Source organism: Cheilinus undulatus, linkage group 10 (assembly GCF_018320785.1).
Source record: "Cheilinus undulatus linkage group 10, ASM1832078v1, whole genome shotgun sequence".
In the NCBI taxonomy this organism is placed as follows: Eukaryota; Metazoa; Chordata; class Actinopteri; order Labriformes; family Labridae; genus Cheilinus; species Cheilinus undulatus.
In genome coordinates, this window is record NC_054874.1 from 39,969,714 (window position 1) to 39,984,519 (window position 14,806).

At 38.8% G+C, this 14,806-nt stretch overlaps 1 protein-coding gene across 2 annotated transcripts in view; it reads right to left on the reverse strand.

Moving 5' to 3' along the window:
- Nucleotides 1–14,806, reverse strand: part of fstl5 (follistatin-like 5) — a 314,218-nt gene that overhangs the window by 91,991 nt on the left and 207,421 nt on the right. For both annotated transcript variants that reach the window (XM_041797754.1, XM_041797753.1), the window contains one exon: nucleotides 10,998–11,118. In XM_041797754.1, the coding sequence (XP_041653688.1) occupies nucleotides 10,998–11,118 (121 nt within the window). The remainder of the gene's footprint in view (nucleotides 1–10,997; nucleotides 11,119–14,806) is intronic.

The following is a 14,806-nucleotide window of genomic DNA, read 5'->3' on the forward strand; positions in this document are numbered from 1 at the left end:
CAACAAGACAAACCAATACAGCACATAGCCTGCACTCTGACATCTCTTGTAACTATAACTTTATGTTCATCAACCTGCCTGTTATCTTGGCTGGTAGGATAAGAAAATTTACCTGACACCAAATAAAAAAAAAAACAAAAAAAAAAAAAAAAAAAACGGGATTTGGATTGTGGCCTATTTGAAGCCCAGGGCATAGTTTGCAAGCAAAACAACAGACTGTATAAAGTCACTAAAGAGCTCAATGCTTTTCTATTGTTGTAGCAATAGGAAGGCAGGGTTATGCATGTCAACCTAAGTCATTGGTATCCCCATTTAGCCCTGACCACCCCAAAAAACCTGGACCTTAAAGTGGTGAAAATTGTCTAAATCAGTGTTTCCCAAACATTTTTCCTAGCTAATCCTTGGAAGCTATTTAAAAACCACATGCCCCACAGTTTGCATTGTATCAGCTGCTATAGATTTTTCTGTCAGGTATCTGCTCTGAATATCTAGCCCATCTATCTCTGCTGTGAACACTTAACTGCTGTCCATCAGTTACTGACCATTGGGGTCCCTCAGGGGTAAAGAGAGGTGGGAGGCAGAAAGAGATTTGTGTAGGAGGAGCCAGTTTCTATCAATGTTCCTGAAAATCACCTTTGGCCACCCATGTAGCTCATTAAAGGTCATTTCTTAGTCAAAGGCCTATTATTTGAGGAAAAAACGCTCATGTCAGTGAATTCCCTGAATGCCAGAGAATGTGGGTGAGGAAGAACATTCTGTACTTCTGTAGAGATCCATTAATGCTACTGCAGTTCCTACTGGTAACTGATGGAGACAAGAAAAGAACTGGTCATTTTCTCACATCCCCTACAGTAGGAAAAACAGTGAAAACAGTAAGGAAACATTTAAATATACTAAGAGTGGTGTGATTTGCAAGGCTTTGGAAGGCAAATAAAAATGTTGAACAAATGATAAAATAAGTTTGTTGTGCTGCCTTAAAGAAAAAATATATAGAATTTCTATTAATTTAACAATTCTTATGCTATGTAATTTCTTAAATTGAGGTCTTACAGAGTCTTAAATATTTCCTAAAGTTCTCAAAGACTGAGAAACTCTTAATTTATATAATTTTAACTGGACATGTCTTTTCATGGAGGCTGCCATAAGTTCCAGTTTTAATGCTCAAACTAACCTCAGTATCATGGCTCCCCTCTTTACTGCATGCTCAGACCAGCTCTACTCAGCTCAATACTACTTCTAGTTATGAACCGAGGACTCTTTTCAATAAAAACAACGCCTCATAAGGGGTATTCACCAGACAGAAAACCAAAGTTCTGTTTGCATTCATAAATTTCTCATAATAAGAGAGAAACGCACCGATAAAAGCCCTTCCTGGTCCCTGTGGAAACAACCAAAGATGTGCGCATGTGCGGTGGAAGTGACCCTAGCTCCAGTTCTTAGAAAGATGCTTATATTTCCCAGCTCTACCTCTAAGTCTAATTCTTTGTAAGATGCAAGTATAACCCCCAGCCCTATGTCAAAGTTTGATTCTCTGTAAGATGTTGGGTTAGCACCCAAACCTCCCTGGTCTACTTCTTGGTAAGGTGCATTTTCATGTTAGGGGCTCTGTCTTCTCAGACGTTCTCAAAATTAGATGTGCATATATTCTTTTAGAACCATTATTATATATAATGTATGGCGATTTATTAGGGCCACCTAAAAGATAAAAAAATATATATATATACATAGTGCTTAACAAATTTATTAGACCACCTGTCATATTTGTCTCAAAGACCATCCAGCATCACAAAGTGCTTTAATGCGGACACTTTCATTTTCACTGAGCTCTCCATGTTTTACCATTTTGAGCAGGAATGAGGGATTTCAAACTGAATTCACCCAAATTTGAGCCGGCTCACTGGGCTTCTCTGAGAAGTCAGAAATTAATCAAGCATAACACTCAACCACTAAAACTAATTTTTCTGTTCAGGAATGCAAGTAAATAACTATAATTTGACATATTAATCAAGAAATATTAATGTGCTTTGCTATTTTTTTTTTAAGTTTTTTGTAAATCAGTAAATTCAAAAACTCATGGATAACAATAATAATTATATTTTAGCATAAAAATATCATTTGGGTTAAAGAGCTTCTATATATTGGTGTATTAACCATTGCAGAAACATAAAGAATGATTTTGGTAATTACCAATGCTGTTCATTTAGAGCAGCTGTGGCATAAACCTTACTTTGGTTAGGGTTAGGGTGGTCTAATAAATTTGTTAAGCACTGTATATAGAGGGTTTGTTTACTTTTCTAAGGAAAAAAAATTCAAATTATTTTTGTAAAAAAAATGAAATTTTTGAGATTAGAGTTGGATGTATACAAAAAAACCAGACTGAGCATTTCAAAGTTTGAAAAACATAAATATATTCGAAAACATTTGTTATTTTCAAGTTTGAAAAGGTCGTACATATTTACCTAAGCTAAAAAATGTCATGATTTTTTGATTAAAAGTATAGATTTGTTAATTTATATGAAACAGAACTGAAAAAAAGCAGTTGGATAGTACCAGTTTACAGAAATGTATTTTTTAAGTTTAGAAAATAATGAAAATTGAATAATTCTGGGCTAATATCACAATTATGTTCTTATTGATTTGTCCCAGTAAGAAGTATAATTTGATCAGGCTCTCAACTGCAGTAGAGCAATGACAATGGCTTCATCTGGTGTGATTTTTTCCACTAGATGCATTTTTTTTTGTCAGGCTGCTGTCTATCATTTGCTTTAGTTATATTTCAGCTTTTGACTCTCATAACAGCATACACAGCGGTTCACGCTGATGCTCCATTGATGCATTGGTGTACCACTATTTTTTTCACAATGAAAACTAAGACTTCAAACTTAAAATTAATGAGATTTTGATACTTTTTTTGATACTAACATAAACCTATGGATTAATTTACAATAAAATATTGAAAAGCTCTGGTAGATTGCACTACTGTGCAGTGTTAATTTTGACAGCTATTTGTTAGTCTTAGTCTTTTGATTAGGCTACATGTCTTTTAGTTGTAGTCACTAAAATGTGACTACAACTAAAAGACATGTGGAGATATGGATGCATTGTTTTTTTGACAGATTTACTCACAGTGGAGAAATAGCCTGGATTTTTAATGTCCGACAAGAACTAAATTACATTTTAGTCTAGTTTGAATCATCTTGAAGAAAATGAAACTAACCTTTTGTCAGTTTTATTCATCATAGATCTATCTTTGACGAGTCTTAGTCTAGTTTTTGTCATGGAAAAAAGGCTGTCAACGAACATTTTTAGTCATAGTTTTAGTCGACGAAATTAACCCTAATACTGTGTTAATATTGTGCTTTGAGACACAACTAAAGTTGTCCTTCTCTCAAAGTAAATCTACAACTTCCAGCAGGTCCCTGAAAGCCCTATTAGCTACAAAAATCAGGTATCTTTTCACTCCTAACCAGGAGGGAGTGTGTTAACTGCCTTTTGAAAACACCCCTCTTACACATGCCACAAATAGTTGTGCGTAAACTGCTTTCAAATCCACATTTCCCATGCCTGGACAGTCGCTAAAATGAAAGGGACGAGCCGGTCAGTGGGATTTTTCCACTCAGTCTCGATTCAGACAAGATGTGAGAGAAGTGGCATTCTGATGTGTTTCTGAGAGTGTCAGGAGAGCCTCTGCCAGGAGAATGCAACGCAGCAGGGCTGACAGCTCCATCATAAAGCTCCCCAGCCAGTCGTCAATCACTCAGCAAGGCTCCCGTCGGCCATAGCGCTGTAGAAGATGAGCAGGCGAGCAGACACTAACACAAACACACACCAACACCATGGAAGTGGACCACTTCACCAGCACACTACTGGGAGATTTCCAACAAAGCTTGGCAGACTTGTTACAAGTCTTCAATCAAACCAAACTCATGGCTGTTTCACAAAGACATGACGGTCATAGCCACCTGATTGTGAGAGCTTCCCTTGTACCTGTAAACCTCACAAACACTAAAAAAAAAAAAAAAAAAAAAAAAACACAATCCCTTTGCCCTTTCTCATCAAGTAACAAACACTCACTCACACAATACATAACACACTGAGGTTTACAGACACACAGAGTGACTCATATGCACACACCATGATAAATAAAAGCCCCCTATTCAACTTTGATTGCTCTCTTACTTGCTCTGTGCTTCACAGGCAGAGATGTGGGATTAATCCAGCTCTGACAACTGTTCTGAGCCCAGTAAGTGTACATCACACAGCCAGGAAAAGGCAGCTCTTCAAGGATAACAAGAGTTTGCATAAAGGAAAAATACTAGAGCATTTCTTAAGAGAGATCTGGGATGCAAATTAAGTAGGATAATGGATCTCTGGGGAATTCCCCAATGCTATCAGTGCTTTCTTCTCTATGTTGAAAGGTGGGTTTATTTTTTCATTTTTCATACCAGTCCTACAGGAACAAGTTTGTAAAATTCAGAATATTAGCAACATCTAAAACTCACAATCTAGATTAGGATGCTGACTTCTGGCTGTAACCATGGCAACCAGTGGAATGACAAAAATACATAAATAAAAATGTGTATCTATCATATGGTACCTTCTGTGGTACCGTAGAAACATGCAAGATGCAAAAATCCAAGATGGCGGCGTCCATGGAAGAGAGCCTCTCTTTGTATGAACCAAAGGATTATTCTTTAACCTATTATAAGTTAATGAAAATTATCATTGAAGGTCAACAAACTTTATCATATATTCAATTTTCAGCATGTGTTTCCCACCCACAGACGATGCTCAGGTGTGATGCCCAGGTATATGCAGCAGTTGTTAAAGCTTCAGCTCTTTCTTACTATGAATGCTGAAAATCCTGAAGGCTTTTGGTGACACAGACTATCTGTAACTGCAGATGTTATACTCGTAATTCTTCCTTTTTTGCACCTGAGCAAAGCAGAGCTGTCCTTTCTGCAACATGGGGCCAGCCCTCTTACTCCCAGAGGAAAACTCAAACACATGAAATATCCTCACAAGAACTCAGGGACTGCTGTGCACTGAGGTGAGCTCAACTACTATTTATCTACCTGAATATATGTCCTTGTAATGGCTCCACCTGTAGCCTGGCCCCTTCCCACTGGGGAATGACATTCTGGGTCCCGAGGGTTAGTTTTGCAGCCTTGGAACAGCTAGAGACAGAGTATTTGAAGTGCACAAAGCTTCAGTGATTTAACTTAAGTCAATACTGACGTGCCTTGACCATAATATTCCTCTTTCCTATCGCAGGCTTAATCCACTGGTTTGTGAATGCTGGCAAGTTGCTGAAAAAATAGCCTTAATTTTTAGTTTTTTTACTGCTTCATTAAGTTAATTTTTGTTCTCTGTGCATTATTGTTTCAGTTGCAGCTAAAAGTTTATTCTTTATCACATACAGTTATTCATTATGTGCATTATGGTCCTATTTGGAGTAAAACAGGTGTGCTTTTGGGGCATGTTTGCCTGTGACTATAACAGTACACTCTATTTCAATTAAGGGTAATATTTAAAAAACACTGAAGCTCTAACAACTGGCACCTGTATCGTGCCAGTTTACATATGCAATTTAGACAATGTGCAGACATTTTCTAATTATTTTTTGGTAGCTAGAAACTAGCTAACTAGCTCAACATGTGAGAATTATGAGCTGCCATTGTACTGATTCACTTTTTCTCCAAAGCGTTCAGACGGGCAGAGATTTCAAAAGTTATCCTTCCTTCATATTAAGGCCACGTGACTTTACTTCTGAGGTGGAGAGCTGTTACTGTGAGATGTTTAGGCGACTACCGGTGAAACACATCCAGCTACCAAGTAAGCATCTACGACTAAAGTAACTACTGTCAAAGGTAAAAGGTCACCACAGGTCGCACGAGAGTAAAGAGGCTGAGCAAAAGCATGTCAGAACAGGGTATAACAAGTGAATCGATCTCCAACGTTAAAACTGGTGCAAGGACAGATTCATGTGACATTTTAACCAACCAGGGCTCCACTGACTGATGCACCTGGACCTTTGGCATTAAGATCGGTTTACTGATCCATATCTGTTTAATAGAAATATTAACCTTCTATCACTTAGTGTTCTTTAAAATAAAAAGGTGTGAAAATTTTGGTATCTGCATTAATGATGGCATAAGTATCAGTTTAAATAAGTTTGGAATTATCAGCATATTGAATATCGGCAACAATTCAATATTGTTCATCCCTAAAATTGCGTCGTTGAAAACTTGTGGTATACCGGCTCTCCTCACTTTATCCATATCAGGATCTTTAAACAACAACAGTGTCACAGGTGCACAGAATAACCCTGAGGAATAAGGTAATAATAGTGCTGAGAGGTATATGATGCCATCATTTCGCTATAACAGTTTGAGGGCAATAATAAAAATGACAATGACAAAGAACTGTGCATGTGTACCGCATCAGTAATGTATCTGAAGTGAATCATTGATAACTGCAAACAGCTTAAACTACCTTTAGAGAGATGATGCTGCCAGGAAAAAGTAAACACATCACTAGGACTCATACGGTTCCATTCCAGCCATCAGAAATACTTAAATTTCAAATGATGTTTTCAAAATGAATTTGGCTTTCCAAAATGTAAAACTGAATTCATTTTCAGTAGCAGGAGTGCTTAGTATTTTTTACGATCCAACCCAGACTTGCATTTATCAGCCTTCAAAACTAAATATTTTCTCCTGAAGCAGCTGGGAGAGTGGACAAAGTTTGCTGCCACAGAACAAATTAGATGCAACTTTATTGATTCCTATGGGTAAAGCAAGGTCACTACAACAAAGAGGAGCTTAAGACAGAAATAAAAAGACATAACATGCTGAGGATAAAATCAAAATGAAAATCTAAAAGACGCCAGTGCACCCCAGAGATAGCGTTACAGCATCTTCATCAGGATATAGCAGACCAAACAAAGGCTGTCAATAAAATACATCAATGAGGAAATGAGTGAAATCCTCCACACACAGCGCAGTATTACTCTACAGCTCACGCAGTGTGAGGATCTAACTGTGTCTGCCTCACAGGGAAATCAAAAGTTCCTCTAAAAGCAGTGCCTGTCTAAATTGCATCAGCTCTTCTGAATGAAAACTCCAAATGCTGTATATCTTGTCATTCTCATGCAGCCTCAGAGTGATGGACAGCATTCTGAATCCAGTTTCCCGGAGCAACCCTCTCTCTCAGCTGTTTCTTAATTGAGTTTTAGAAAATCCCAGTAGTCACGGCAGGATAATAGCCACTCCTCAGAGACTTCAGCCAGACCAAGAATGTGGAATTCATTGTCTGCAGTAAAAAGGTCATCTGGAAGTTTCAGTATCAATTACGGACAAAAGTAATCACTCTCATGGGATTCTCTCTGCTTCCATAACACAATACTCGGTATAATGAGACCTGTGTATGATTGCAATTAACCTTGGAGTGATCTTTTAGAGGAATGCTAATGAAGCGACTGTCTGTCAAATGTAATTAATATGTGAGGCTTCCTTTTTTGACACATTGTAGTTTATGCACATTCATCTCATTAGGACCAGTGAAGAAGAAAAGATTCATTCATACAAACTAAACCTCAGTGTGGTTGCTGAACCTTTGCCCTCTGCACACAGTCTCTGTTTAAGTATTCACATGGCACGTTTACAAACTGATGACTTTGACAAATCAGTTAACTTGAAGTGGAATAAAACTCTTCACAGGAAATTGGTATCCAGGCTGAGTTATAGCGTTTTCACACATGCTTAAAAATCCTGCAAACTTCCTGAAATCTTTAAGGTTGAGCTGGAGGGGGGAACACAAACTATGGTTGTTAAATTTTAAAAGCATCCATACTTTTTAGATATCATGTGCTTTAAATGACACAATATGTATTATTTTTTTATGTTCAATAGCACCGAAGGTATGAAAGTTTTGAAAGAAAACACAGATATAAAGTCATATCTTTCAACCCTGAGCTGCTGGGTACAGAAAGATATAGAGAGTGGCAGCAGAGGGCAATCAACATTGTTACAAGTAGAGAGAGGGGGTTCCACTGGTTACAAGCAATAAGGATGATTTACTGTAAGACACTACTTTCTTATTGTTTCACAGTAGTTACACTCAAAAAAACTTAGAATAACACTGAAATATCTTCACAAAAAGAAAGAAGGTGCAGGGTTTTATTTGATTGATACTGAAGTTGCACTCATTCCAGCCTGTTGGCTTGTCTCTCTTCTCCTCCATCACACAGACTACACCAGTACCCTTTTTTCAATCAGTTGGCAAATGCATTTTGGTGCCTTTATCATCACTGAAAGATGCACATGTTAATTCCAGTAACAGCTGTAGACAGAATTACTGCTTACACTTCCTATGGATAATATATTTAATCCAGAGCAATTAATCTGGGTATACATTATTTTAATGAAATCTTAAAATCTTCATCACAACATTAATTACCCTGCGGTGTGAGCGCTGTTGCATCACAGCAACGAGGTTCCTAGTTCACTGAGTGGAGTTTCCATAAACTCTGGCTTATTTATTATTTTGCCCTGGATTCTGTTCATTCCATCTGAAAGAAGGAAGCAATAAAGACATTTCAGATTTGTGAAGAATTTTCATGTGATTCCATACATTAAATTAAATGAATTAGTGCCAAATAACAGTAAAACTGTGATTATTTGTTAGACTATAATCGTGACATAAAAATGTATAACTCCTAATGCCAAATTATACATAACACTGATAGAAGCAAACACCTGCTGCTGCAGCACAACACTCTTTTGGTTTGTTGGGGATTTCTGCATCATATCCTGCATATTGAAACCCCCCTCTCCTGTCTGAAAGTAAGGGGCACGTGTGAATAAGCAACTGAGGAAGATTTCAGGCAGCCTACATGATCTTTCAAAAAATTAATATCTAGGACTGCATATGTGAAATTGTCAGTAGGTTGCGAGCTTTCATTCAAAAGGATGTTATCATTATGGCTCAAACAAGGGTTTTAAATAAATATCAAGCTAATGTACAATAGATTGTAAGCCCAAAGCCAGTAGAGTCCATCCGTTCATCATCTATACTGCTTGGGCCATTTGGGGCTGATGGGGCTGGGACTGATCCTAGCTGTCATTGGACCAGAGAAGGGGTACGTCCATGACTGGCTGCCATAAACCGGCCTGACATGTAGCGACAGACGCTCATGCTCACACTCACACCCACACCTAGGGCAATTAGGAGCCACCTGCTAATCTAACAAGCATGTTTTTGATCTGTGGGATGAAGCAAAAGAACCCAAAGAACCCAGGCATGCGTGGGGAACACAGAAAGGCCCTGGTTGGCCAGGGTTTGAACCAGGGACCTTCTTGCTGTGGGGCAGTAGTGCTGACCACTGTAACACTGTGCAGACCCCAGCCAAGATAGTAAGAACTGCATTTTAAATCCTTCTCTAGGGCTTGAATTACCCTGACTGACACTAAATGAATATTAATAGAAAATGTAACTCGTGCCAATGCCACAGGTGGTCATTAAGTATTTCTGACTGCTGTCACTCTCCAGAGAGCAAATGTAACATAATTTAACCCTGTTTGAGGACGGACATCAAGGTTACAGAGGTTGTTAGAGGAATGATGGCAGAAACAACTCTTTTAGTGGTGACATTGATTGACAATGCCTGCCATTTCCTGATCCCATAAGCATTATGCTTAAGTCCTTTACTGCCTCAGATTGAACCGAGGTCAACATCAAGCTCTGTGCACCGTGGATGATATGAAGAGAGGACAGAGGCAGACCTAACAGAGCCCACAGCAACACAGATGGGGAAGGAGTGCAGAAACAGTGGTAAGCTTGTCAACTTGTCTGGGTCTGAGAGAGTTTCATCCTTGCAAGATTGTTGAACTTTAAAATACAGTGGTGTTTATCCCGTAGCCGTAACTAATCCTTATTTTAGGTACATGCAGACGTAACCAAAATTGAGTTTTTGGGTTTCTATTATCAAACATCATAATGATACCAAACATGTAAATAAAGCATAAAGCGAACCATGGTGGCTGTAGACTTTTGTCTTTTTTTAAAAGACAACAACTCACTGCTGTTCTTTGTTCTTCTTTTAATGAAGAAATTTCATCAAGTTCTGATAAAACTGATGCTGCAGCAGCATCTATGCTAATGTCTTCCGCCATAATTGCACCAACTTCTCGTCGCTACTTACTTACTTTACGACTCCGCTGCACCCTGAAAGTACTGCCCCTCGACGCTGATTGGTCCTGTCACTTTCTAACCAGGCCCATACTGGTCAGATAGGAGCTTTGCAAGATGGATTTGCCAGTGTGAGCATGGAAACGGGGATATCCATTTGCTTTGCTAAGTTGCAACATTGCTGTCTCTGAGAGAGCCGGACTTGTTTAGAAAAACATTTTCATATAAACGAAGATGTGTTCTGTGTGTGAATGAGACTATTTTTGAAACCAGAGGAAGAAAACCACCTGAAAATACATGTGGAGAAGGCCTTGGAATTGAGGTGGGCTGAATGAGTATCCTGGTGTTCAAACATACCCCAATGATAAAAGCAACAGGACAGGAACGAAGCCGGCATTTTAAGGTTGGCGGTTCTGACATACCGCCAACCTTAAATTGTTACCCCTATGACACTTCTACACCTAAGTGAAATCTACCAAACCTCTTAATATGGCTAATTATGCATAACTGAAGAATAAATCAAAATGAGTCAACTAAAATGAATTTCAATTGCATGCTTTTTTGAACAGCAAACAAATGATCCTTACAGACCAAATTTGCATTTGAGACAGGCTGTTATAAACATTTTTTTTCTGCAGTATAACTAGACATCTTGAGGCCTGAAGTGGATTCCTTCCGTTTTGTATCTAGTCTCAACTGGACACGTGAAGAACTGAAGTTTTTTGCACTTCTGCATTGGCCCCATGAAGAGACCTTGTGAAGTCCTTCTACAAAAAAGTGTAATACATTTTCTGGCAGCCTCTTACCATTCACTTGAAGAGTGTGAGTCTGGAAAAGTTTTGCGTATCCATCAGCATGGCAGGTGTAGTTGCCCATGTGGGTCGTGGTCACCTTGGTGATGTAAAGTGAGCCGTCATCCCCAAAGTCCTACCAAAGAGAGGAGGAGAAAGCGAAGTTTAAATGACGTATCTGAGTAAGTTCTGTTTTTCTTGCAGTGCCGCAGTGATAGTTGAAGGTGTACTGAGCTGGAAATGAGCTGTGTCAATCAGGGTGCAACAAGGCTGCAGCGTGCTGATGAGAAGATAAACATTCATAGCAAAGGAAATGAAAATATGGCAATTGTACAAAAAGGCACTTTGTAGAGTAACATCTATCAATCTATGTCAACAATATAAGGCTTTTGGAGCCAAAGCAAACAAATGAGGAAAATAAATGTCGAAGTCTTGGTTTAGAAAAATTGTTTTCTTGTACATGTCATTTTTCCAATCAGAGAAGAGTGATCTGATGAAAAAGGACAGAGGCTATAATTGATTAGCATATAAATCACACTGATTAAAAAAAAAGCAAAACATACAGCGCTGCAGACAGGAAGTCAATCAGACAAACTTCTGCTGCTCATTTTACATGTCATTGTGCCCTTAAAACACCAAAGTATGAGTTGCTGGTTGGCATGCAGGTCCGAAAACACACGAAACATGTTACACTTCCGATTCTCAGGTGTTCTATTTAAAGTAAAACAAAAGACATAATTACACCAAACCTGTCCGTGAAGCTAACATATGAGGAGCCAACTGAAACATGATTAATTCATGCTGTGTTGTGATAATTAAGCCAGTGAACACACACAAAAAAGAAATGGTGCTAGACAAGGAGAGAGAGAAAACAGAGGAATAAATTATTCAGCTGTGAAACAGAAAGATGCCCACAAAGCTAATGAGTCCATTGACGGTGTGCCACTGGGATGAATCGTCCCGACAAAGAGCGAAGGGCTGCCATTTTGACAAGTCATTGTAATGAGTTCTTTTCTGTTATTGTGTCCATAAAGAATTGTTTTGCCTTGTTTGTGTAGGAGTCTCATCACTTCTAACAGTCAACATTGCCAGGTGAATCAATAAATCCCTTACATACATTCAGCAAGAAGATTAGCCTGAGAGTAGCTCAGGTTTGGTGATGCTCTGCTATACTGCTACCAAACCAATTTTATACCTGCAGATAACAATATATCCATATCTAGATTCATACATGTTGACATTACGTGGGTCATATTATAGGTCTTACTTTGTGATTCTCAGTCCATGTAAAGCATTTTCTGTGAAAAGCGCCACACAAAAAAGTCTACTGATTGATAACATCCTCTTTTGTGATATTTTTGAGTGCAATTTTTGTTGTTATTAGCCCAATTTCTGAAAAAATTGCAATCCAATAAGCAGTTTTCAAGTCTCATTTCACCATAAAGTAGATTTTTTTCCACCACTCTGAAAAATCATGCATTGAAAATTGCAATAATCAAGTTTAAAGCCCTTTCATTATTTCAGAGGAAAAACACCTCAGAATGTCACTTTAGCTGAACACTGACAACCATTTTAGAAAATTAACTAAATTCAGAAATATAAAAATCTTTAGAGACTGCATGGAAATACAAAATTGCCTTCAATAAAAGGTTTCTGCCATTTTAGATGGCAGAGCTAAGTTTTTTTTTTTTCCAGTTCTCAATGACTCGATAAAGGCCATAAGTCAAAACGAGTTCACTTCTGATTGCTGCCATACATTAAAAAATAATTCAGGTATCTTTTAGTGCTGTGAACTTTTGATCTCAGGATTGTCTTGACTCTACCCTGGTGCTCCTTCGTCTTATAACTGAACACATCAATCTTTTACTTAGAAGAAAGGCTCAGCCCTAATTATGAGTCCACTTTCAGGAAAGTTCATAGCCAGGGAAGTACCTTTTCTCATTAAAAAGCTTTTAACATTTTCTCCACATCTTTACTGAATGTTTTTTTTTCTTTGCTTTCAGCTTCTCTTTAAATATCTTAAGACAGGTGAGAAAAGGCAGCCATTGTGTTTACAGGCATACAGGGTGTTTATCAGTCCTGGTGCGCTCTGATCTAACCTGTGAGCTCAGTAACGGCTCGAGCTGAGTGAAGCATCAGAGCTTCACAATATGAGGGGAAATCGATGGTGCGTTTTGGCCCCTTGGGCTGAGAGCATATTGTGTCACCTTCTTAAATGAAAAATGAATGGGGGGAGAAATGAAACTCAGGGGGGTGGAACGAGCCGCAGCGGAGGCTGTCGACATGATTCCTCCACCTCACCTCACCACCCTCACCGCGGCTATCAGCAGCACCCAGCACCCAGCTCTCTGCAGACGCAGCAGGCAGGCGTACGCAGGGAGACAAGGGCAGGTAGAGGTGGATTTACAAATAGGCCACGGCCCTCAAGAAAACATAATTAATAAAGCTGTCAGTGACAGGTCACCTCTGAAAGGACACTAAGAAGCCGGCTCACTGGACAGCTCACCTCTCTGGAAGTGACGATACATTTCTCAAAACAGCCTCTGAAGAAGTTTGCAGCCTGGACTTAAAAAGTTTGTGGAAGAAGCCCAATCTGCTGGGTGAAAATACCTTGCGGTGTGAACTGAGAGTCAGAGCAACTTGTTTCTTGAAAATTAAAACATTTCGAGTCAACACGGCTAAAAATAGAGGGCAGTTTGACCGTCAAGGGTTGATCCATGGAGTTTCAACAAACATGTTTTATCACTTTCCCACAGGGGTTTACAGTCACACAAGTATTTTCAGTCTGTGTGCCAAAAATACCCTGCCATCATCTAAATGTTATCAAGTTAAATGCAATAGGAGAACCCTGTTACACGTTTGAGTGTCAGCTGTTTCCACTGGAACCAGTGCACCTTTCATCAACTAAAACTATGACTAAAAATTATAATTGACTGCCCCATCTCCATAAGGAAGACTTGACTGAGACTAAATAAACGTTGACCTTTGGACCCGGGAAAATAGATTAAGTTTAGTTTTTGTCAAGGAGACTAAAATGAGCCTGAGGCCTTGTCCACATGGAGATGAAAATGATCTAAGTCTGTTTCATTTTTAAAAAGTTTTCTGTAAACATGGCATCGTTTCAAGAAACGTCTGCATAAGCACGCAACCATTGAAAATGACTGAAAACACCTTAGAACATTTACTAGGCATGTAAGTGGCGCTGTTATGCTGCCACAGCACAGCACCAAAGACAGAGAAAAAGACTGTAGAGCAAGTGCTCCCAAAACTTTTCTCTTACCCAACACCTTCTCCTGGCTGCACCTCTGGTTGCTCTCCACAGTGGATCTAAGAACATGTAATGTCTGCTGTTCCCATGACCATTTGTCTTTCACAGTGGTAGAAGAGGAGCAGAAGATTTTGCTGTAGGAGTCATAATAATCTCAGTAGCTTCTGCTGCACTAACACAATCATGTAATCTGCCATTATTGTTATTGTTAGCAGATTTAGCACATGCAGGTTAAAGGGGTTACGATGTCATCTTTTCAGAAAAGATGTGTTTGGTTTTATACACAGAGGAACAAAGGTGTTGTATATGTATTTGTTCACTCTGGGACCTGCTTTCGAAAAGCCACATTTTTGAGCCCCCAAAATGCCAGCACCATGTGGATGAGATGCCGATACAAAAAGAAAACATTCGCAGATACTTTTAAACTCTAAAATGTTAGTGCTGGAGTGTTGGACATTCAAATATACAAAATCTCTCCACTGCAAAGTATGCCATTATTTTTATCAGTGTATTTTAAAACAATTCAGTATTGATTGGCAGATTATATTATTTCAGT